General features: G+C 40.3%; 1 protein-coding gene across 1 annotated transcript in view; it reads left to right on the top strand.

The window, feature by feature from the left end:
• Positions 1-22,390, top strand: part of arfgef3 (ARFGEF family member 3) — a 52,322-nt gene extending 29,932 nt beyond the window's left edge. Inside the window, 23 exon segments of the mRNA XM_051076755.1 lie at positions 1,571-1,681; positions 2,238-2,388; positions 3,051-3,279; positions 3,281-3,366; positions 5,122-5,255; positions 5,897-6,042; positions 6,712-6,891; positions 7,012-7,153; positions 7,389-7,511; positions 7,945-8,048; positions 8,218-8,362; positions 8,500-8,628; positions 9,336-9,512; positions 10,155-10,269; positions 11,297-11,399; positions 14,474-14,605; positions 14,720-14,850; positions 16,697-16,915; positions 17,045-17,216; positions 17,894-17,995; positions 19,536-19,921; positions 20,095-20,572; positions 21,206-22,390. Coding sequence (XP_050932712.1) covers positions 1,571-1,681; positions 2,238-2,388; positions 3,051-3,279; positions 3,281-3,366; positions 5,122-5,255; positions 5,897-6,042; positions 6,712-6,891; positions 7,012-7,153; positions 7,389-7,511; positions 7,945-8,048; positions 8,218-8,362; positions 8,500-8,628; positions 9,336-9,512; positions 10,155-10,269; positions 11,297-11,399; positions 14,474-14,605; positions 14,720-14,850; positions 16,697-16,915; positions 17,045-17,216; positions 17,894-17,995; positions 19,536-19,921; positions 20,095-20,572; positions 21,206-21,397 — 3,887 coding nt within the window. The 3' untranslated portion in view covers positions 21,398-22,390.
• Positions 22,391-22,589: the final 199 nt, after the last annotated feature.

Genomic DNA, 22,589 nt, shown 5'->3' with positions numbered 1-22,589 from the left:
CCATTACTAAGGCCTGTCACTCCATATAAAGCCACACTCACAGTACCTTGACACTTTCTTCATCCAGCTTTATTGAATTATGTAACATGCTACTGCCCCGTAATTGCATGCTCCCTACATCCTTGGCAGCCATGCTTTCGGTTAGTGGAAGAATGAGAGGTCATCACCAGTGCTGTCATTATTCACTTCAACTTGACACTTAACTGGGTTGAGATGACCCTGTATATGGAGCACTGTCCACATGAGTGCACGATGGAGGGAGAGTTAAGAGTGTCAGATTGTAGAGGAAGTATGTGGAATTTACTGACCTCATGCGATTCCCATCTAACTTCAAACTGAGCAGAGGTCTAATTAGTCAAAGTGATTGAAAACACCTGTAAGGATGTACACAGCTTTTAATTAACATTAATGTTAACATTAACATTAAATAACATGTTTGGGAAGCAGTAAAATAGACTAATAATCACACAAGTGAAGTGCAAATGTCAGCAGTTGGGTTTTGATGTCTGAAACTCTTAAAGCCCATCCTTCCCACCGGACTGGAAGGACGCCGTTTAACTCTGTTATTCTGAATAAAACTGAATTAACCTGAATAATTAATTGTTAATAAATAGTACAGTGCCTTTTAGTACTGCCCTTTAGTACAGTACTCTCTTAAATACTTCAGTTCTGAAAAATAATAGAGGACATCTCATGGACTTTTCTTGTTAGGGAGCCACTGGCAGCTATATGTGGCTAGCAATAAAATTTAGTGTAACTAAGGAATTTATTAAACAAAAATGTGATTAGCATTGGGCATTTCAGCCTGCTGAATTTTGTTCATACAATCAACTGGGTTGGATTGACGGTGGCAAACTGGACATTATGGTCGTCTGCTGCTGTTTGTGAGGCATATAAAATGGTACTGGTCTGCCCCAGGTTTTGAAAATGAAACGTATAAATGTATTATATATGCTATATCTGTGGTTGTGGCAGTATAGAGACTTGTTTTGCTGAGCATTGATGCTCTTTCTCAGCCTCACTCTGCCTCACATTAATCTAATTTAACACTTTCACCAGTGGCAGCTGCCCGGTAACACCCTGAGCCTGTCGGACACTCAGCGGCTCCACAGGAGGTTAACAGGTTTCATACAAACTGTTAATTGTGGATTTTAGAAGGGATATCAGGGGAAATTTAGTTTTATTATCAACCCAGTTCAGTCTGTATCAGTTACTGGCATAACTGAATGACCAACTGGGGATAAAATCTGATTGAAATTATACACACAGAAGCACTAATGAATATGAATGAGCACATGGTGTGCAACCTCAACTGTGGCGAGAGCACAAAATGTGGGCAGGGATTATACGATTTTTTACTGTCAGTTAAAATGTTAATACACCCGAAAGAGTAGAGAGCCCAGACAGTGTACGTACACTAAATCTGTAAAATGTCATCTCAGTACAGTCAAAGTTTGGATAAGAGTCAGGAGTAAAGGTTACATTTTTCTCGTGTCGTGATGATGTATTTAGGATGGGAGAATAAATGAAACTCAACAGCATGTCCTTACCATGTGTGCATGTCTGTCAGGTGTGGCTGCCAACTGCGCGTCAGCTTTAGCCCAGATGGCTGCAGCCTCATGTGTGCAGGAAGAGAAGGAGGAGAGGGAGCTGGGAGAGATGGGAGACGCCATCACACAAGGTACTAAGAGCACCTAAGCCTAAGAACAAAAGAGACAACCAAAAAAAATCATTGGCTTCTAAAAAAAATAATAGCTCAAAGAAAAAGAGAAAAAGATTTTTCTAATTATATAGCCTGTTTTGAATGTTGGAAGATGGCATCTTTTACTCAAAAAGGTTACACATGTACCATCAGTGCTTTTTATGATCTAGAAAAAGGAAGTGAAAGGTGAAATGGACCTTTAGTGACATCTAGTGAAAGTTGTGGGGAACAGCTATCACGTCGTCTCGTCGTTTATCTTTTACAGTGCCCACGTTTGAGAAGGCAAGGACAGTATTAAGATCAGACACACAAATTACAAGCTCAAGAGCTTTTTAAACTGACTCTTCGTGCAGTGGTATACACTATATATGTTTTATTGTGAATTAGTGAATGTTTGCTATTTTGTTCTTATTGACATTTAAACACCCTTTGTCATATTACTGTGTTTACTTGTGTGTATGTCGTATTTCTGGATATGCGTATATACGTGTGTGTGTGTGTGTGTGTGTGTGTGTGTGTGTGTGTGTGTGTCCAGTGAAGCAGCGTGTCGAGCAGCGTTTGGAACAGATCGGACGTCCTCAGGGAGTTCGTCTCCACACGGCTCACGTGTTGTGTATGGACGCCATCCTGAACGTAGGACTGGAGATGGGGAGCCACAACCACGACTGCTGGCCACATGTCTTCAGGTACACATACACACACACACACACACACACTCTGCAGTGTACTGACAGAGATGTACTTGTCAGTTAATCTGTTTTGCATTGATTACCTAAATCTACCAGCAATGCTTTCTGCTACCCAGTTTTCGCCTAGACTAGATCTCATTTTGCTGCATACAAAAATGTATACAAATACAAACAACATACAAAACAAATACTTTTTTCCTTGAGTATTTGACCAGAATATATATTTAGCTGTTTGTGCATTTAGAAAAACTCTAGGGAAAATTGAATGAGTCAGTTTCCCTGCTCTGATTTTGACAAAAGCCCATGTTTTTTTCACTTGAAGAGACACTGTCTCAAAGGCTTTGAAGAATACAAAACCCTCTAAGTCATTTTTGCTTCTGTTCACATTCCCACAGCAATGGAACATTTTGAGTGAGTTCCAGTATCTTTTGGGACAATATTTTTTTTGTTCAAAACTATTAAAACAATCTGGAACAAGATGTTTTTGTCCTTCAGAAGGAGATGAAAAACAAATACAGTATCCTCACATTTCCCAAAGTCTTTCTTGAAATCTACTTTTCTGTTGCACCTCCCTTTACCTCCTCCTTGTTTCTCCTTCTACCTCATCTCCTGCCCTTGTCTTGTCCTCTTACCCCTGTCACACTTTCGCTCCCTCTCAGGGTGACAGAGTACATCAGTTCACTGGAGCACACCCACTTCAGTGACGGCTCCTCTCAACCGTCATCTTTGACCACCATCACCCAGCAGAGCCAGCAGGCGGCCGGCGTGGACCTGGGGCTGGAGCTGAGCTGCGAGCCCAGCCCTGATGCCACGGAGTTGGGACTGAGCCAGCCGGTCATCCAGCCTCTGTCCATCCAGGAGCTGCTGAGAGAGAGCAGCAGAGGAGGCCGAGGTCCTGGACCTGAAGAGCGGTAGCCTGATGACGGGGACCAGCGCGGCCAAGGCTGTGTGTACGCTGTCAACACAGGCAGACAGGTAGGGCAGAGATACCACACTCAATAAGTATCACAGTAGTATCATATATTTAGTTGTGAATGGCAATTTATTTTAGCCACGGTTCACAAATGTGCACTTTTTTTCTATTATATATCTTTCTATTAACAGTCTATATTACATTGTTTATTAAAAAAAAATATCTAAGAAATGTTTTCTAGAATTTAATAATTTTGTAAAATACTGTACTGAAGCAGTTTGTAGATTCATCAGAAGACTGACAAAGTAAGTAATTCATTGAGCAAAAATACAAACCTTTGCTGGTAAAAACTTCTAACAAATATCAGAAATATGAGATATTTTCATATCATAATGTAAATGTGATATCTATAGATTTTGGACTGTCAGAGAAAACAAACAATTAATGGATGCCATCTTGAGATCTGAGAACACTTTTGCCATTTGTTAAACTTTGACATTGGACTTGACATTGAGAATCAGTTTTTGGGTAAAAGAACTGGTAGATTAATCAGTAGTGAAAATAATCTATGCAGACCTGTTGCAGACATATTCACTTTGATGATTTTGATTTTATGACAGGAATTTTAGGAAGCAATTTCTCCTTAAATTACGGGCCTGTTTTCTTTTCGATAAGAGCAAACAGGGAGAGAACTGTGGTTCATCATCAGACACAAATTTAGCAGAAGTGAGACAACATTAACAAACCAGGTGATAGATTTAGGTCATCTGTCTCAGACGCTCAAATGCTATGATTTTTAAAATTTAAAATAATGACCACTACCTCTTTGTGTAGATATACAGTTTGTAATTCAAGTGCTGCAGGCCAATAAGAGTTAAAGTAGCAGCCAGCATGGTGGTGACTCTTAATTAATTTATCTGCCTCATACCTCATTCCACTGACAGTTGGTGCTTAGCAGGAAATGCTGAGGTCCACAACACTGTGACTTTTTATAATCACCGCAAGATGGCAGCAGCAGATCAGTCACCAGAGTTTGGATGTTTTTCTGGCTAAAATAAACACAAACTCAGTGAGTGCTTAGTGTCTATACAGACTAAATGTTATTGTTGACAAAACCACTTCTTTATGTATATGAAAATTATTAGTTATATGTGTGTACTAGTTAGGACTAACTTGGTTTTAAGATCCCAAGAGTGAGGCCATATTTGTTAAGTAAGGACACTGTTGGGAGGTTTGTCAGGTCATTGTTAGTGTTCTTCAAATGGCTGTTTTCTGTTTAAATTTACAATTAGATTGAGGTTATGGTAGTGGTCCTCACAAGTATGGAGATGCAAATTGATGTGTGTGTGTGTCTGTGTGTGCCAACTGCTCTGCGCCTATTAAAGTTTATTCCCTGACTCATCCAGCACACACACACACACACACACACACACACACACACACACACACACACACACACACACTGCTGCAGTAAATATGGAGTATGTGTGTGTTTATTCCAAGGATCATCTCTTATGTAACCCGTTATCTAGGCTGCTTTTAGGAGGGAATAAAAAAAAATGTTCCCTCTGATCTTTTGCAACAGATGGACTGAACACATTTACAAGCTGAAAGTCGTGCCAGAACATAGTAAATAGTCTGCATGGGGCTGTCCCAAAAAACAAAACAAAACAAACAAACAAACAACCACCGCCCCCCCCCCAATCAAAAAAAAAAAAACAAAAACTTGACTTATATACCTATGTATCTATAGTGTAGATATTCACATGCATGTCACAAAACTCTTTCTGTGTGTGTGTATGTGTGTGTTGTTCCAGGTTGTTTGAAGAAGCAGCCACTAAACTGAACCTGGTCGGTCTGGTTGGTTTCCTGCAGCAGCTGAGGAAAGCTTCTCAGTCTCAGCTGTTTGACTCGGTTACTGAGACTGGTGACTATTCACTGGCAATGCCAGGTAACACACACGCGCACACAGACATGCACAGACACACACACACTTAAATCTAATATAATCCAAATACAAGCCTAATATCAATTGGACTAGAGTCACCTGGAAACCTCATGTGAACCATTGTGTGTACTTTCATATGATGAACAATTATTTCACTCACTATTTTTTTTAGCTGTTTTTCTTGCTCACATCTCTAAACTCCTAAATATATCTTAAAGCTTCACCAGTAACCTTAAAGTCTCAAAGATATACAATTAAATATATTGAGCAGTTGAATATCAGCTAGGGTTATTGTGTTCAGACAATTCAAAAAACCACTGTGGCTGTGCTGTTTAAAGAGAATGTTGAGGGGGGACATGTATGTACAATCAGAAAAACAATTCAATGTATTTATCATATCATACATGCACACTAAAGCAACCATAATTCTATGATTAAACTTAAACCATTTGGTAAACTTCAGTTTGTGTCTAGAGGTGAGAAAGACTTATTTTTGGAGGCTTCTTTCTATTCTTTTGAGGCCATTTGGTCTTCCTGATTCCACACAAGAACAGGATAACTGATTTCATGACAACACATTTAAGAAATTAATTTTAGATTAGGTTATTTGATTAAGTCTATTTGTCCCCTCTGTGTATCTGTAGGAGAGGCTAAGTCGACTCTGGACCGCCGCAGCGCTCTCCATCTCTTCCGTTTGGGCGAGGCCATGCTGCGCATCGTGAGGAACAAGAACCGGCCTCTGCTCCATATGATGAGGGCCTGGAGTGTGGTGGCTCCACACCTGGTGGAGGTAGGCAACTGGAACCTCTTTTAAAAATAAAGGTTGGAGCTGCTGCATCTTAAAGGGTCCATCATTGGTATATATTATATGTGTATATGATAAAATTGTTTACGATAGCTTTATTCCCTGCTTCTATATTGTTTTGTAAATGTTTCTATCATTTAGATTTGGTTCATAAATTAAACACAGTATGTAGCAGTCACTTACTGTTTGTAGCTGCCCACTCCAAGTGGAACAACTTGTCCAGTGGTTTGCATGCAAATAAAAGATTTTGTTTTGACAGTCCTGCACTTGTATAGAAAGCAATTTGTTTACCTAATGTGTTTATGCAAATTAAGTCCAAATGAAGTTAAGAAACCTCTGTAACACAGCTACAAGTGTTGCTTTCTCCTTTCTAGTGAATTACTCTTCATTATGCGCAGTGGTTATATTTACGAGGAGCAACAGTTGATCTTTTTGATGAAATACTAATTACTGTTGTTCACACCTTTTCATTCATTTTGATGGATCACTTAAAAAGAAAAATACATAGTGTCACATAATATGCTCAAAATACTGTAGGTATGAAAGATACAATATAATCTGCACTTTTAATGAACCCATATGTATAAATAGATGTAAATAAATGTCCGCTAAGTAAAGAATATTATTAAAACTCACTGTAAACCCCCCTTCCAGGCGGCGTGTCACAAAGAGCGCCACGTGTCCCAGAAGGCCGTTTCCTTCATCCACGATGTTCTAACGGAGGTGCTGACGAGCTGGGCGGAGCTTCCTCACTTCCACTTTAACGAGGCACTGTTCAGGCCCTTTGAGCACATCATGCAGCTGGAGCTCTGTGATGAGGACGTACAGGACCAGGTAAAGTCAAATCTCAGCTGGGAAATTCGATTTTAAGTGTCACTTTTTTAGCAGCACTACATGACACCTTTTATTTTGCCACATAGTTTTGAAGATGTTTCTCTGCTTGCCTCCCTGCAGGTGATCACATCAATAGGCGAGCTGGTGGAGATGTGTTCTCCTCAGATCCTGTCAGGATGGAGGCCTCTGTTCAGCGCACTGAGGACTGTCCACGGCAGCAAGACTGACACTAAAGACTACCTGGTGGGAGAATACTCCATGGGTACGTCTGACACACTGTACAGAACTGACTCACACACACACTTTATCTTTAAATCTTACAGTTCTGAAAGTTGCCTGCTTTTAAATTCAACCCAGAAAAAAAACATTTGGCAGTAAAATAACAATTAGTTGTGATTTGACTTTTCAGACATAACTCTTTCCTTCCTCCCATTCCTCTTCCTCTCCCCTTTCCCATCCTCCCCTCCATTCCGACCTCCTCACATTCTCTCCTCTAGGGAAGTCCCAGGCTCCAGTGTTTGATGTCTTTGAGGCTTTCATCAACACTGACAACATCCAGGTTTTTGCCAATGCTGCCACTGACTACATCATGTGCCTCATGAAGTTCGTCAAAGGTTTAGGTTTGTCTCACTTGTGTGACTTTCTTTTTACAAGCCTGTAGGGATTTCGTGACATGCATGTACAGTGTATATTTACATCACGTCTTAATACATGACAAGGGGAGGGGATTTACTGTGTGGTGTGTGTGTGTGTATGTGTGGAAATGCACATGTTTTCTTCTCAGAATTGCACATCTCAAATTACAGTTTAACACTCTACAATGAAACATTTGATAAGCCTGTGGTAAAGTATGCAGCAAATGAGCACAAATTATTAAAAAAAAATTCACACATTTAATTAACATAATAATTTTTAGCTTTCACACATTCCCTCCACACTTTTCCTCCAACTTACTATATTTACTTATTGTATATTGTTACTTTGCTCAGTAACTTTTTTGCAGTGTTTTGTATCTAAATATGACTTTTTGTGCGACTGTCTGTCTGTGTGTAGGGGAGGTGGACTATAAGGAGATTGGAGACTGTGTCCACGTGTCGGGTTACAGCTCCACTGACCTCTGCCTGCCCGCTCTCGACTACCTCCGCAAATGTTCACAGGTATGAACCCCCTGTTCGCACTGGATGTTACAATGAGATGTTACAGATTAAGACTTTAAATGTAAAAATTATAGATGACGTTTTTGATATTGCACTAGAGAATTACACTGATTCCAATTTCTAGACAGTCCCAATCAGTGACAGAATAACACTTGCATTTGACTGACAGCTGCTTGCTAAGATCTACAAGATGCCTTCCAAGCCAGTGTTCTTGGGGGCGCGGCTCGCCAGCCTGCCAATGAGATCGCAGGAGCGCTCGATCAGCAGCGAGGACGGGATGGACTGTGTTCTCCAGGAGTTTGATGATGACACAGGTAAAGACAAGTCTCTGTCTGTTTTCCTTATCTTTCCTCTTGCTTTCCTTCATAATCCATATCACTTTTTTACAGTTTCTCTCCTTTTAGTCCTTTACTCTTTCTATAACCCAGCTTTGCTACATTCTCTCCTGCAGGTCTGATCCAGGTCTGGATTTTGTTATTGGAGCAGCTCACAGCAGCAGTGTCAAACTGTCCTCGACAGCACCAACCCCCAACCCTGGAGCTGCTCTTCACTCTGCTCAGAGAAGTCACCAGTGTACCAGGTAACACACAGACACACAAAGACATCTATATCTAGCAATATATGCCAACCACTTATAGGAAGACAGAGCAGGACGGTGATCTTAAACATAAAGAAAAAGTTATCAAGATTTTTTTGTTCTTTTCTTTTTTTTTTGCTGGAAAACAGTGGAATTTTCTTGAATTGCCAGATTAGTCACACCACCTTTTTGCACCTCACCTGCTGAAGACCAGACTGAGGGATAAGCCCCCCCCCGAAGCAAGCTGAGACTTTTCGAGGCTTTGGCAGAGGCTTTGTTTAAATAAGCAAATGTACTTACACTCGTAGTCTAACAGTGGACTAACACCAGAATCTGCCTGGCTAAATTTACTTCAGTAGTGTTACCAAAAACATGGGGTACAAGAAAAAGTGTTATCAAACACTTTGCTGTCATTAACCTCTGTCACTGCCTTACACTCACTGCAGTCCAACAGCAACTCTTCCTCTCTGCTGCCTGATGTATTTCACTGTGCTATTTTAAAACAACAACATAAACAAACAGGATTTGCTGGTTGAGTGGTCTGCCCTGCAAATTTTCAGGTTAAAATTCAGTCAGATTAAATGTTAAATGCAAAGGAGGCAGGTCAATTCATGACTATAAGCAAGTGAGTCTGGCTACATTCCACAAAGACATGAATAAGAATCAAATTTCGATGCGAGTGCACCAGCAACTCCGTCTCCTCCCCCCAGGTCCTGGGTTTGCCATCTTCTCCGTCATCCAGCTGCTGCTTCCTGTGATGTCACTGTGGCTGCAGCGTAGCCACGGCGACCACTCCTACTGGGATGTGGCAGCGGCAAACTTTAAACACGCCATTGGCCTGTCGTGTGAGCTGGTGGTGGAGCATGTCAACAGTTTCATACACTCAGGTGGGAGACAGCTCCTTGTGTGTGTGTGTGTGTGTGTGTGTGTGTGTGTATTGAGATGCCTCCGGGGTTTTGGGTGTAACAGAAAACGTAGCATATTTCAGAACAATTTCATATCTCTTTCCTTTTTCCATGCAGAACAAATCAGCAGGGTTTAGTGTCTTACTCAATGGCTCTGTGGCTACCAGAGTTTGTGAGACAGAGAGGAGGGTTTCTGACAGTTTAAGCTCCACTTTCACTCACACCATTTCCTTAAGTTTTCCTCCCTGACTTCTGGATTTAGTGCCTGTAGTTTCTTCTCCTCCTTAATGGAGCCTTAATGGAGGATCAAGTAAAAGAAGCTACAAGGCATGCCTTGAGTTGTACACATCTGCTAAAATTTGAGTATGGCAATTGTTCCTAAGATTAACCCTAGGAACATGCATCGATGATAAAATATCCTGAGCTAAAGGTGCACTGTCTCATATGTGATGAGTTGTTTTTGTTTTCCTTGTGTACGATGTGTGAAGTGGAGCGTGACTGATGCCTTTTTGTTCCACTGTCCTCCTCTTTAGTCAAATTAAATTGCGGCTCCACTCCACCTCTATCCCATGTGCTCACTGGCTGTGTCATGTTGTCGTCCGTGTGTGTCCCTCCTCATTACAGACATTGGTTACGAGTCTCTGATAAACCTGATGTTGAAGGACCTGTTCAAGCTGCTGGTGGCCTGCGTGTCCGAACCTGCAGAGACCATCTCCAGGGTGGGCTGCTCCTGCATCAGGTGACGACACAACTCCTTGTTTCTTTGGGAGTTATCAGTTATTACATCTGTCAGCACAGTGAAAACCATATAGAATCTCTCTTTCTGTGTGTTCTTGAGTCGAGTCAGGGTTGAATATTTATTTGTTTTATATCAAAATCTCAAAGTACAGTAGAACAGCATGTTTGAACTGCATGAAGACTTAAATGGTAGCCCAAATTATTAACAAGGTCTGATCCCAGGTTTTAGTCATCTTGAACTTCTTTTGAACGGCACACAAAGGGGTGAGTCTTTTGTCTAGATATATGATCTGTCTGATTGCCTCATATGAAACAATTGCAATTTAAATTGCAATTGGAATATTGGCTAGAAAATTGCAGTTAACTAATGTCACCAAATTGTTCAACCCGAGTTGGAGTTGGAGCTATTAAGGAAGTCCAGGATTTTGGAGGAGTATTTTCAAAGTAGAATTCACCCCTCTCTTAAAGAATGAGGCTGATGCTTTTCAATATCATTATCTATATTTGTTTTACTGTCAGAAAAGAACAAAGCAAACAACAAATTGATTCAGGTAACAGTCATTGTCTGAGTATCCAAAGCGTAATATAGCTAATTCCTCCAAAAACTATTAACGAATAACTGATCACTAAGACATGCGTGTTGTTGTTGTTGTTCCTTCAGTACCATCCTACCATCCTACCACAGTAAATACTCACCACTAAAATATTGTGCTCCTTAGTGAGTAGGATTTGCTAAAAAATAACAGTAGCCAGCTATTTTATGAAATTATTGAAAGTTGTTAAGATTTACATCTTCATCAGGAGCTAACGGGCTTAGAACTGAGAGCCACAGACAGGACCTGAAAGTCAAAAAGACTTGAGATACAGACTAGCTCATTGTTGGTTTCAGTCATTTCACGGGATTTGTTTATCATAAAAAATAAAGAATCGTACCATACTTATCTTTTATAAAACTGTAGTAGCTTTTTATGTGACACTGGAAGATTCTTTTTCCTGGCTAATCTAACTATTGTTTTCTGTCTCTCCAGATATGTGTTGGTGACAGTTGGTCCAGTGTTCACAGAGGAGATGTGGAGGTTGGCCTGCTGTGCTTTGCAGGATGCTTTCTCCGCTACGTTAGAACCTGTCAAGGTAAACACACATATGAATTGCATGCAGTGGTGTATAGAGATCTAATGGCGTGCTCATGTCTCATGTCAGCAGACATATGCTGTACATGTAAATAGGCAGGATCACTATGCAGATAAGAAAATGAACAAATATTCACATATAGAAACTCTCTCTCACACACACACACTGTCACAGTCAACAGGCCAGTCCACTGTAGTGAGCACATAATCCATCCCCCAATCTGAAGCCGCTGGTTGGGACAGAAGTAATCTAAAAGCCTTTGCCGTTAATACTGTCAACATGCTGACACTCCACGTTAAGCTTGATAACCCCAGTTAACCTCACACACTCAAACACACACCGACAGAGGCCTGCAGCTGTGGGCAACAACTGTTTGTCTCCTCACTGCATCAGGGTTTTACTCTCTTTCATCTCTCCTCTCTCTATTAAAGTGATTCAACTGGGAGAAGAAAACAATGGCACCGTGGAATCTTTGTCTGACGACTACAGCTCGATATCTTTTTGCCATGATATCTGAGTTTTGTTAACAAACCAAATCTGTTTTTTTTTTATTTCAGGGACACACTTTTTTCAGGTGGGAAGTCAAAGTTCTCAGATGATAAAAGTCAAAACTCAAACAGCAAAACAATATTTAGCCTAGATAACACACACAGGGAAATTGGCAGAATTATTGACCAACCAACTTTGTTTTTAATACTGTCTGTGACATTTGTAAAGTTAGTTTAATGTAAGTTTAATGTTAAATTAAATTAAAATTACATTAACACCAGGAAGGAAAGTAAAAGCAGAAATCTGATTGGCTGGTTGATGGTGGATAGTCATTATCAGCTGAGCTGTGGTTAAAGACTTGCTGAGTGTTTGAGACAATTCCCCAGCCTGCTTAGCTTTATGAAAAACAAGTGTTAATTTGTTGATGATGGTACCTGATGTGTGGACGCGGCGTTTTAGCACCGTGGTAGATCGGATTTAGAGCGTACAGCCTCAGCTGGAATCCAACCCCTGCTGTTCCATTTCAGCTACAGGCTGAACAGTTACAACAACTCCTAACCTGTGTGTGTGTGTGTGTGTGTGTGTGTGTGTGTGGTGTGTGTGTGTGGTGTGTGTGTGTGTGTGTGTGTGTGTGTTCAGTAGAGGTGACATCGCCAGGCATTTTATTAGTGGATGCTGTGTGTTCTGCAGTTCTGTGGCAGTTGCCTGACAGACTGTAGCTAAGCAGCTTTACAGCTTAGAGCCACATGTGTGTGTGTGTGTGTGTGTGTGTGTGTTTGTGTGTGTGAGCGATGACGATGAGGTCTTATCGCCATTGACAGAACTTCTTTGCTTGGTTTTAGAAAATATGACTTTAGGGCTTGTAACACACCAAATGAGTTGTGGCTATTTACTGGAAACAGATGAAATGTGGCGTCCTTTACTTTAGTTTTTTGGTGGAATTTATCTTACAGAGGAATAACTGAGTCATGATTTAAAAAAAACCCTTGATCTACACTCTTGTGTTTATCTCCACAATGTATCAGGAGTTTTAGGGCTTAAAACATGCATTTCAATTTAATATGTAAAATCTCAACATGTAGCTTAACATGCTCTCAGACACATTAACAGACATGCTGTAATTTTGTTTATATAACAGCTTTTGTGAGTGTGCTGCATGTTGGGGCTAACAGTATTGTTTTATGTGGCACATCATATTTATCTAGGTCTTATGGTTGTTTATATAAGCGGTCCTGTCATAGCATGTTACAGCTGCAGTTACATATTAAACAGTAACAATTCAGTTTCCTGCCTTACTGCTATTGGATGATTTATTTTGGTGGATCTCTGAACTTCAGGGTCAGGATGTCATGTGGAGTCCTTAGAGAAAATAATGTAAATAGTCATTCCTTTGAGTGATTATTTAAATGTATGAATGATTCATTCTTAGTAATGGCATTTCTTTTCATCCATTGGAGGTTCCTTAATTAAAATAGAATATAAACATTTACAAATGTTAAATTCGTCATGTCAGCATGATTCATTTCTTATTGCTGGGGTTTGAACAATTTGGGGTCTCTAAAATTGAGTCCTGGCTCAGAGGAGGATGAGGAAACCGCATTCAGCTGATTGTGTGGCCTCTTCTTTGTATAGACTTGCATTCATGCAATTGAACACAAACCAACAAACACAACCACAGTCCTATTTTTTGTCTGTGTTTTTTGCCCCACAAGTTCTAGATGTGCAGTCACCAACATATCATAGTTATTTTTTCAAGAATATCTAGAATTGGTGCTGGTGCTATGTAAATACAGTATAGACTGGTGCCTTTAAATTTGCCAGAGAAAAAGAAAAACTAAAATACCTGGGTGTAAAAGAAAAAAAAAAAACTCATCCAAGAGAATATATAGTGTTTGTAGGACAGTGGCAGTACGTGATGTACAGCCAGTGCTTATATGTCAGTCAGCTTACAGTATGTAGATGTAGTCAGTACATGTAGCTCATGCTTTCAGACACATTAACACATGACCTTTGACTGGGTTTATAGAAAAGCTGGTTTTATTTATAAGCAATACATCCAGGTCACATTCTTTATTTCCATATGCTTTATATCCTATATTAAACTATAATACTCAGAATTCATCAGGAAGCAAAACTACCTCTTAGCTACATTTTTTCATCTGTCGGCCATAGTTTAGAGCTGGATTCACCAGCTTTCACCTCATTAATGAAGACTATATTGTAGAAAATGATGAACATATGATGAAAACAGGGGTTTGCTTCATGCTTAAAGTTTGTGTTTAATGTGCACTGAAAGTGAGAGTGTAGGGGTGACTTTTTTTTGACTTTGTAGATTCATAAAAGGTATCTTTGGGCATGGTCCTCACCCACTTGTCCCATTTAACCAATTAAGACAGAATCTACTGAATGAATGTATTAAAAACAAACAGATGAACCCTCTTCTTCTGTTGAGCTGGAAACTGATATGCTGTGTTGGACAATCTTAAAAGTGAGAAAAAAATGATTGCAACTGGTTTCTAGGTTTTATTTATTTTGATACATTTTAATCTCAACATCTCTTTCTCTCTCTTTCTGTGTCTCTGTAGAACCTGTTAGCGTGTTTTCATAGTGGGTCAGACAGTTTTTCTGGAGATGCTTGTGAGGTGAAGGTGGCAGCTCCGTCTCATTCACCCTCAGCTGAGGCTGAGTACTGGAGGATCAAAGCTATGGCTCAGCAGGTCAGTATGACTTGAACACTGTATAACTATGACATGAACATCCTATTCAAAATGTAAATGGTGTCCTAAATGTATAACTAAGACTACAATAAGCAAAAATTACCTGTGTCCCAGGTCTTTATGTTGGACACCCAGTGCTCTCCAAAGACGCCCAACAACAAGGACGGTTTTGAGCACGCTCAGTCCTGTGTTCTCATCATCGAGCTGCCGTCTGACCAGCAGTCCAATGGTCACACTCAGAAAAGGTGGACAACACACACACACACACACACACACACACACAGAGGCATGGTTTGCTCTATGCGTGATGGTACTTAACTGCCATGCGTTCATTATCTAACCTCAACCCCAAACTAAAACTACACTTTCCCCTGCTCCTGATCCCAAAATAACTAAAAATAACCAAAACCAATGTAGGTATGCTGTTACTGGTCTGATTGTTTTTCCTGTTAATGAGGATTTCAAGTTTCCCACAAATGATCAACATTGTTTAATCAGCCAGTTTATCTTACTGTTTGACTTTTGTCAACTACTGTTTATGACATTTTAAGTACATTTTATGTGGATATAAAAAGGCCACATTAATAGTAACAATGCAATACAAGCTCAAGAGTGATAAAAACAACAACCAAATAATGTTTCTAATACAATGTGTTTAAAAAAAACACATTTTCAAATACTTGCAAAAATTACATGTGTTCGATTCTTTTTGCGTACATGTGTATTGCATACTTTAAAGCTAAGATTTCAGCAGTCATCCCCCACCACATGTTCTGTTAGCTTTTGTGTGTTTTCCCAAAATACAGTGAGACATGGTCCATTTTCTATATTCTGTGGTGAATACAGATGTCAGTAACTTTGAAGGATAGTTTGTGTTCATATGTGCAAATTTTCAGAATTAAGAAAAAAAAGCTAAATCAATTTTGCAAAAACAGGACATGCAATTTTATCTGAAAAACATGATTGGGACAGGCACAAATCCAAATTAACTCTCACTAACTCTCTCTTCTTTCTGCTGCTGTTGTTGCAGGAAAATTGGGTAAGGCTGTTTTTTGTGATATTTCTGTGTTTATCAGATTTACAGTGTGAAAATGCCATACAACTGTCTGTGATCTGTATGATTCCAGCAATCTAACATATATCCACCAACAACTAACATATCCACCAATAGAACTGCACGTTGTAGAGAAAATATATGACATCTAATAGTAATTATTTCCTGAATGTTCATTATACCTTTAATAATATAATAATATAACTGTACTAAACGTCTGACACAGCACAGCCCTTTGTGATGTGTCAACAGTGCAAATTCATTTCACTCTAACCATATGTAACGTAACCAAATGTAATATATTGTGATGCACCGTGCAGCTCTATCCACATATTGTACCTGCATGTTGTGCAGTGTAACACATTATTCATTGTGCATTGCGGTTTTACAGTGCTGTGTGTCACATGCAGTGTCTTGTCCATAGCATGATATGCAGTACGAGCTGTGTTGAAATGTTTGAGTCCCTGTTGTTAATATGTAGGTCTGACAGTAACGATTACGACTGCAAAGTTAATCTGTTAGGATGTTGCACATGACTTCCTCTTAGATACAAAAGAAAAACGTCATTTACTTGTGACCGTGTCATGCACAAACACAGTGGTGATTTCATGTGTGCTGAATGTGTATTGAAAGTGAGTGTTGTGCAGACTGTTCATTCTTCACTAAAACCTTTTTGTTTTTAAGTGTTTCATTGCTGCTCTCTGTAGAAATTCAATGTAACATACTATGTCACCTTTATATCATAAAAAGCTGTTTTGGATTTTTTAATTTTGTTCAATATATGAGGCCACTGATCTGAGCAGTTTACACTAAATTTGACCATCAGTGCTGCAACAGAAAGACCTTTTGAAATCTTAATCAAATTTGTTTCCTCTCAGTTTTAAAGACTTAAATTAGGGGAAGATTAGATCCTCTGTGATGTTAGTTAAATTTACCACATTAGATAAACAATTAAACTTGAGGGAAGAGATTTTTCTTATTCATTTGAAACTGAATGAATGTGATCTGACCGTTATCCTGGTTTCCTAAATCTGTAGGATCCCCTTCCGGACCATTGTGGTGAGCCTGCTGTCCCACCAGGTCCTGCTCCAAAACCTCTATGACATCCTCCTGGAGGAGTTTGTCAAGCAGCCTGAAGGTCATGAAAGGGTCACACCGGTCACTTCAGACCCCAGCAGACCCACAGCAGGCTTCCTGCGCTACATCTCCATGACTAATTTAGCCATAATCCTGGATCTGCTGCTGGACTCTTACAGGTTATTGCAACAAGAAATTTGTAATTGTGCTAATTATTCCAATAAAAAGTTATAAAGCTAAGCAGAGATGGCTAATAAGTACATTGATTACTTTTATATATAAGAACCAGTTGGTCTATGTCTCTACAGGACGGCACGTGACTTTGACACTCGGCCAGGTCTGAAGTACCTGCTGATGAAGGTGTCAGGAGTCTGTGGAGCGGCTAATCTTTACCGTCAGTCTGCCATGAGCTTCAACCTCTACTTCCAAGCCCTGCTGTGTGCCACACTCAGCCAAGCTGAAAGCATGACTGCACAACAGGTAGAAACCAGTCATCAAAACATTAGTAGTTGTTTTATTTTGTGTTTTCATGAAGTTCTACTTTTAGTTTAAAGCAGCACTAGTACATTTTAATATTCATGTTACACACAAATGTTTGTGTTATGTAGTGAGATAACTACAGAAAGTCATCACTGACTCTACTGAGTCTTACGTGTTGACTTTATAATGCTATAATATGTCAAATGAATGCATGATCATTCAGCTTAAAAAATGAGAAATACAGCTTTATGATAGTTTTTACCTCCACTAATTTAGTTTTAAATTCACTAAATTCACTAAGTTTTTTATTTAATAAGCTGCAGCTTTATAACTGTACTTTTGTGTTTTTGGTAGTTGTAATGAAAGAAGTTCAGAGCAGGTATTTTTTATTATTATTTTTATTATTTTTTTTAAGTTTGGAACGATCAGAAAAATGTTTTGGATGTCTCAGAAAAAATTCATCTAAATTAATTTGTTCATCTTTTTATCAAAAAATCTGTACACCTCAGCGCCTTAGGCATCCAACCCACTAAATACAAGGCAATCACTTACTAAAATTTTAGCAACCACTTGGGAATGCAGTGATTACCATGTAGCTTCCACTTTGAAGACAACAAGTGAACAAGTCATTAGCAGTTAAAATTCTCTTTCACATTTGACCTTTTGACCATATTCAGGTGAAGAGGATCCTGTACGAGGACGATGAGGGGAGCTCTGACTCCTCTCACCCTGGATCTGCTTCCTCAGAGGATGAAGACATCTTTGAAGAGACAGCACAGGTGATTCACAAACACACAGATTCTGTTCTGCTACATATGTATAGGGAATAATGGTCTTATTTGTATCACTGATTGCGATAATGTAACAATGATTCAATTTATTCTCAGTTTAGAATAAAAGCTTTGACAGTTCTTAATGAGGAAAAATCATCAGCTGCACAGAAAGCGACCAGTTTTCTCCTTTTGAAATACAAAGCGGAAGAATGGCTGTGTAGCCGGATTAGCTGTGGTAGCCACAAAAGCTAAATAAGAAAACAGCATGGGTGCACAAAAAGGTCACAGTGATTGGCAGGTGACTTCTTCTAAGTGCACCACAAAAAAACAAAACAAAAATAAAAGATTTCTTTGGATTAGTCCTCCTGCTGCTCTCTTCTTCCATTAGTAATTTCCTCTTTAGTTCTAGTTTATTGAGGACAGGCAGGGCATTTCTAGGAGTTGACAAGGTCTAGGGCTAAGCTCAGGCCATCTGGGTCTGAGGTCAGGGTTTGCAAATTTGTTTTGGGTAGTCCGTACTGTTCTGCCTGTAACTTTACTGCCTGAATTTCCTTCAGTTTTACTACACTTTATGGCTACTGCAAACATTACTTTTCATTTGAATTTGAATTTTTAATAATAATATTAAAGGATAATTCATTTCGACCTCCCATGAATGTGGCTATTGTAGCTCTTAGTTGTGATAAGTGTGCATTCACTATCTCCGTTGTAGAGATTCAGAGAAACAAACTTGCTCAAAACAGTTTCCCAAATACACGTGATTTTTACATGAATCATTTCAAGCACTTGTTTGTGATTCAGACTCAAGGTAAACCTATTGTGGCTGCTAGGAACGACCATTATGCCAACTAAGGAATCTACCTGGGGCTTAACTTACTGGCTGACCTCCCTTCATAACACTGCTCTTAGATGTCACAGTATTTTTATTTTAGGATATATATTTACTTGGGGCCAGTTGGGGAGGTGAAATAAAAGTCTCCAGGACGACAATGCAGATAAGTACCATAAAACCACTTCTTATAGATGCTGCTGGAATTACTATCATCTGGACACATCATTTTTTTTCAAGTCTCAATCAACATTTCCCTCAGCACCTAATGTTTTCCTTGTCAGTCTGCTGTGTAGAGCAGTGACTGCAGGTACACTGCCAGTTTTCCCAGGTATGTTGTCTTTCATCACGGTGCTGTTTGATTAGCTCCTCATCTGTTTACAATCAATCACCATGGTGACTTCTCCTTATAATAGTCAACAGCATTATCTGCCCTTGGAATCAGGTTTTCCTCAAACGCATTCCTAAGTTTCCTCAGAAGACAGTATAACTGCAGTAAGCATCATACATACATGTAAACAAAATCATGTGCAGATGAATCAGCCAGCAAGTTGTCCTGGATAATGTGTATAGCATAATGGCCGTTCCTAGTGGCTACAATCTGTGTTTACATGCAGTCAGACTCAGAAATAAATGTTTGAAATAATTCATGTAAAAATTGTGTTTATTTGGAGAGCAAAAGTTAGATCATCCACCTTACTCATGTCTCTTTAACAGGTCAGCCCTCCTCGTGGCCGGGATAAACGGCATCAGTGGCGAGCCCCCATCCCGTCGCTCAGCGTGCAGCCACTGGGTAGCGCCGACTGGGCCTGGCTGGTTAAACGCCTCTACAAGCTGTGCATGGATCTGTGCAACAGCTACATCCAGATGCACCGTGACCTGGAGAGCACACTGGAGGAGACGGCGATGCTGAGAGGAGGAGGTGTGGGAGGAGGTGATCACGTCTTCTTCCTGCCTCTCTTCCAGTCTGAGACTTCGACCCCAACGTCAGGAGGGCTCTCAGCGAGGGGGACGCCCTCGGAGGATGGCGGGTACAGGTGTCAGACGGCGGACATGAGCGCAGCATCACCGGGAGACACGCCCACACCCAGTCCAGGATTCAGGTCTGACTTTGGTCACATTACACATCAGATGAGGCAAATTTATTGTGCTGATCCATGATAGTGATTTGTTACTGTAGTGACTTATCTGATTGTCGCTACACGGAACACAAGACTGAAATGTAACCCCCATCTTATCAGTAAAATAAAATCAGCTGTTTCCTCTCTCCTCACAGCTGCACAGGCAGTCTGCCTCACCACTTCCGGACGGGAGAGCGGAGGGACTCCGGCATCACAGCGAGCTCATTAGGCGGAGTTCCTGGCAGCATTGGACCAGGAAAGAGAAAGGAGTGGTGGGAAAGTGCTGGGAATAAACTGTACACCATTGCCACAGACAAAACCATCAGCAAGCTGATGATGGAGTACAAGCGTAGGAAACAGCAGCAGCAGCAGCCACAGCAGAGCCACGTCAACCTGTTCATGAAGGAGCAGGGCCGGGCGGCCGCAGCAGGGGTCGTCGGGGAGAGGAGGGGTCCTGTGGAGCCACAGAGGACCCCGCAGAGACCCCAGCAGCTAGTGGACCAGCAGGGACCTCCTCTGAGGCACTCAGTCAGCGCAGGACCTGAGGTCCTGAGGCAGGAGAAAAGGCCACGGTCAGGATCTACCATCAGCTCCCACAGCATCTCACTGAGGGACTCTGAGGCGCAGATTCAGGTACTGTATGCTAGGTGATTAGAAAAGACAAGAAAACAACAGAGCAGAGAATTTGACTGTCTACACATATTTAAACTTTGTCATTTTGTATAACAGAGCAGCATCAGACATTTTAGCCAAATGTAATGAATATCACATCAAGATCAAGAATCAGCCTTTGACTCCCAATCTCAATAGATCAGCTCAGATTAGGTTAAAACAGCATTTATTATCAATTGCTTAAGATGGTGTGAAAATATGAATATGGATAGTAAAGGTGGTGTTGTTTAAGAAAAGAGCTCCCTGTTTTTTTGTAAATTTGAGTTAAGGTTTTTGATAGGTTGGTTTAATTAGTTCAATTAAAGATTTTGGTTTTGGATCAAAATTAGAGTTAGATCAGATGATTACATTAGACGTTTGGTTAAACAAGGAATAAAATCAAGGCCTCAGGTTTGTGTTTAATATTACATTTAAGGGTAGTTTTATATTAGGGTTATAGTGAGCTTTGTCCTCTGTACAAAATCAAATTTGGCCATCTCACAAACTGTTGAACTGCTAGAAAGCAAATGTGTGTTAAATTGATGTGAAGGACCTTCCATGTGTAATCTGCCTGTGTATTGAGTTTTGTTGTTGAAATGTTCTCTTTCCCTGCAGGCATGGACCAACATGGTCTTGACTCTCCTCAATCAGGTCCTCCTCCTGTCAGACCCCTCTTTTCTGGCACTGCAGCCGGCGCTCTACCCCTGCCTCAGCCAGCTCTCCTGCCACGTCACCGATGCTCGCGTCCGCCAGGCGCTGCGTGAATGGCTGGGCCGCGTCGGCAGACTCTATGACATCATCATGTGACACTGCAGCAGAGAAATGCAATAGCACCCGACGAAGGGCACAGATAGTCGGTCAGTGAAGGACATAAACACACTAAACATGAATTAGATTGTTGCAGTCAGCTTGTTTGATGCCGTCTTGGGACAGCGTCACTGTGTGGTAGATTCTTCAAAGGTTTGATTGCAGCTGCAAAGGAAAAGGAAGGCTGTGACATCATCATGTCACCATTGCAACACACCTGGTGGAATGATGATGGGTTTGACGATAAGAAATGAGAAAACAGATTGGTAGCCTCTGAAGGTATCATTGAGGTATTTTTGAAGAACAGGGGGACACTGGCACTGACATCATGTGACTTTAAGGTAGATGATTTGATTGGCCAATGAAGGATGTGGTGAAGAAGATTTCGTTGGCATGTAAAAGATTTGATTGCGAACGTGCCATTTCTGCCTCGTGTTCTTTGGTTGAAGTTAATTTCCACCAACAAAACATGCAACACAGAACACACACACACAAAGTGTCAAAGCTGAAAACTAAAAAACTAAAATAAAATGATTAGCTTGTTATCAGTTTGGGAAACTAATTTACGGAATTGATCATTGCAGTACAGTATTGTCATATAGTCACAATCTAAGTTATTACCGTTTCACCCCAAAGTGGATGCAGACTTAAATGTGCAATGAATTATGGATGTTGTAGTTCTCTTTCAGAATTTTTCCTTTACCTTATATTATTTACTATATTAACGCCTTATTAACCCTGTGGAGTTTCCTAGTAAAGAAACAGTTCCAGCTACATTCACTGCATTGCTACATTTTCTTTTTCTTCTTGTTTGGGATGATTCACTTGTTCACCATTGTCTTCTCCTGGTTTTATGGCTTTCCTACACTACACATTTGCATTACTGCAAATTAGTCCAGCTCATTGAAACATTGCTCCATCTACCACAAGTGGTCAAAAACTCCACAGTGTACCGTGAGGATTTTTTTTTTTTCTTTTAACAACCTGGGCTGTATTTTGATCTATGTTTTCACCACAGTTGGTCGTAATCTTGATAGGGAATTACACTAAGAACAGGGTTGAGCTACCAGTTGACTTTCTCAAAAAAAAAAAGAAAGAAAATCTAAGCAGAAAGAATTCACTATGTCTCTGTCGTGCCCTGCAGTCTCTGACAGCTAATCTCTCAGACATGTTGTGCATGAACACCACAGCT

This window comes from Lates calcarifer, linkage group LG16_LG22 (genome assembly GCF_001640805.2).
Source record: "Lates calcarifer isolate ASB-BC8 linkage group LG16_LG22, TLL_Latcal_v3, whole genome shotgun sequence".
NCBI classification, from domain to species: domain Eukaryota; kingdom Metazoa; phylum Chordata; class Actinopteri; family Centropomidae; genus Lates; species Lates calcarifer.
Note: the sequence above shows the minus strand (reverse complement) of the source record. Positions and strands in the feature narration are given on the sequence as shown.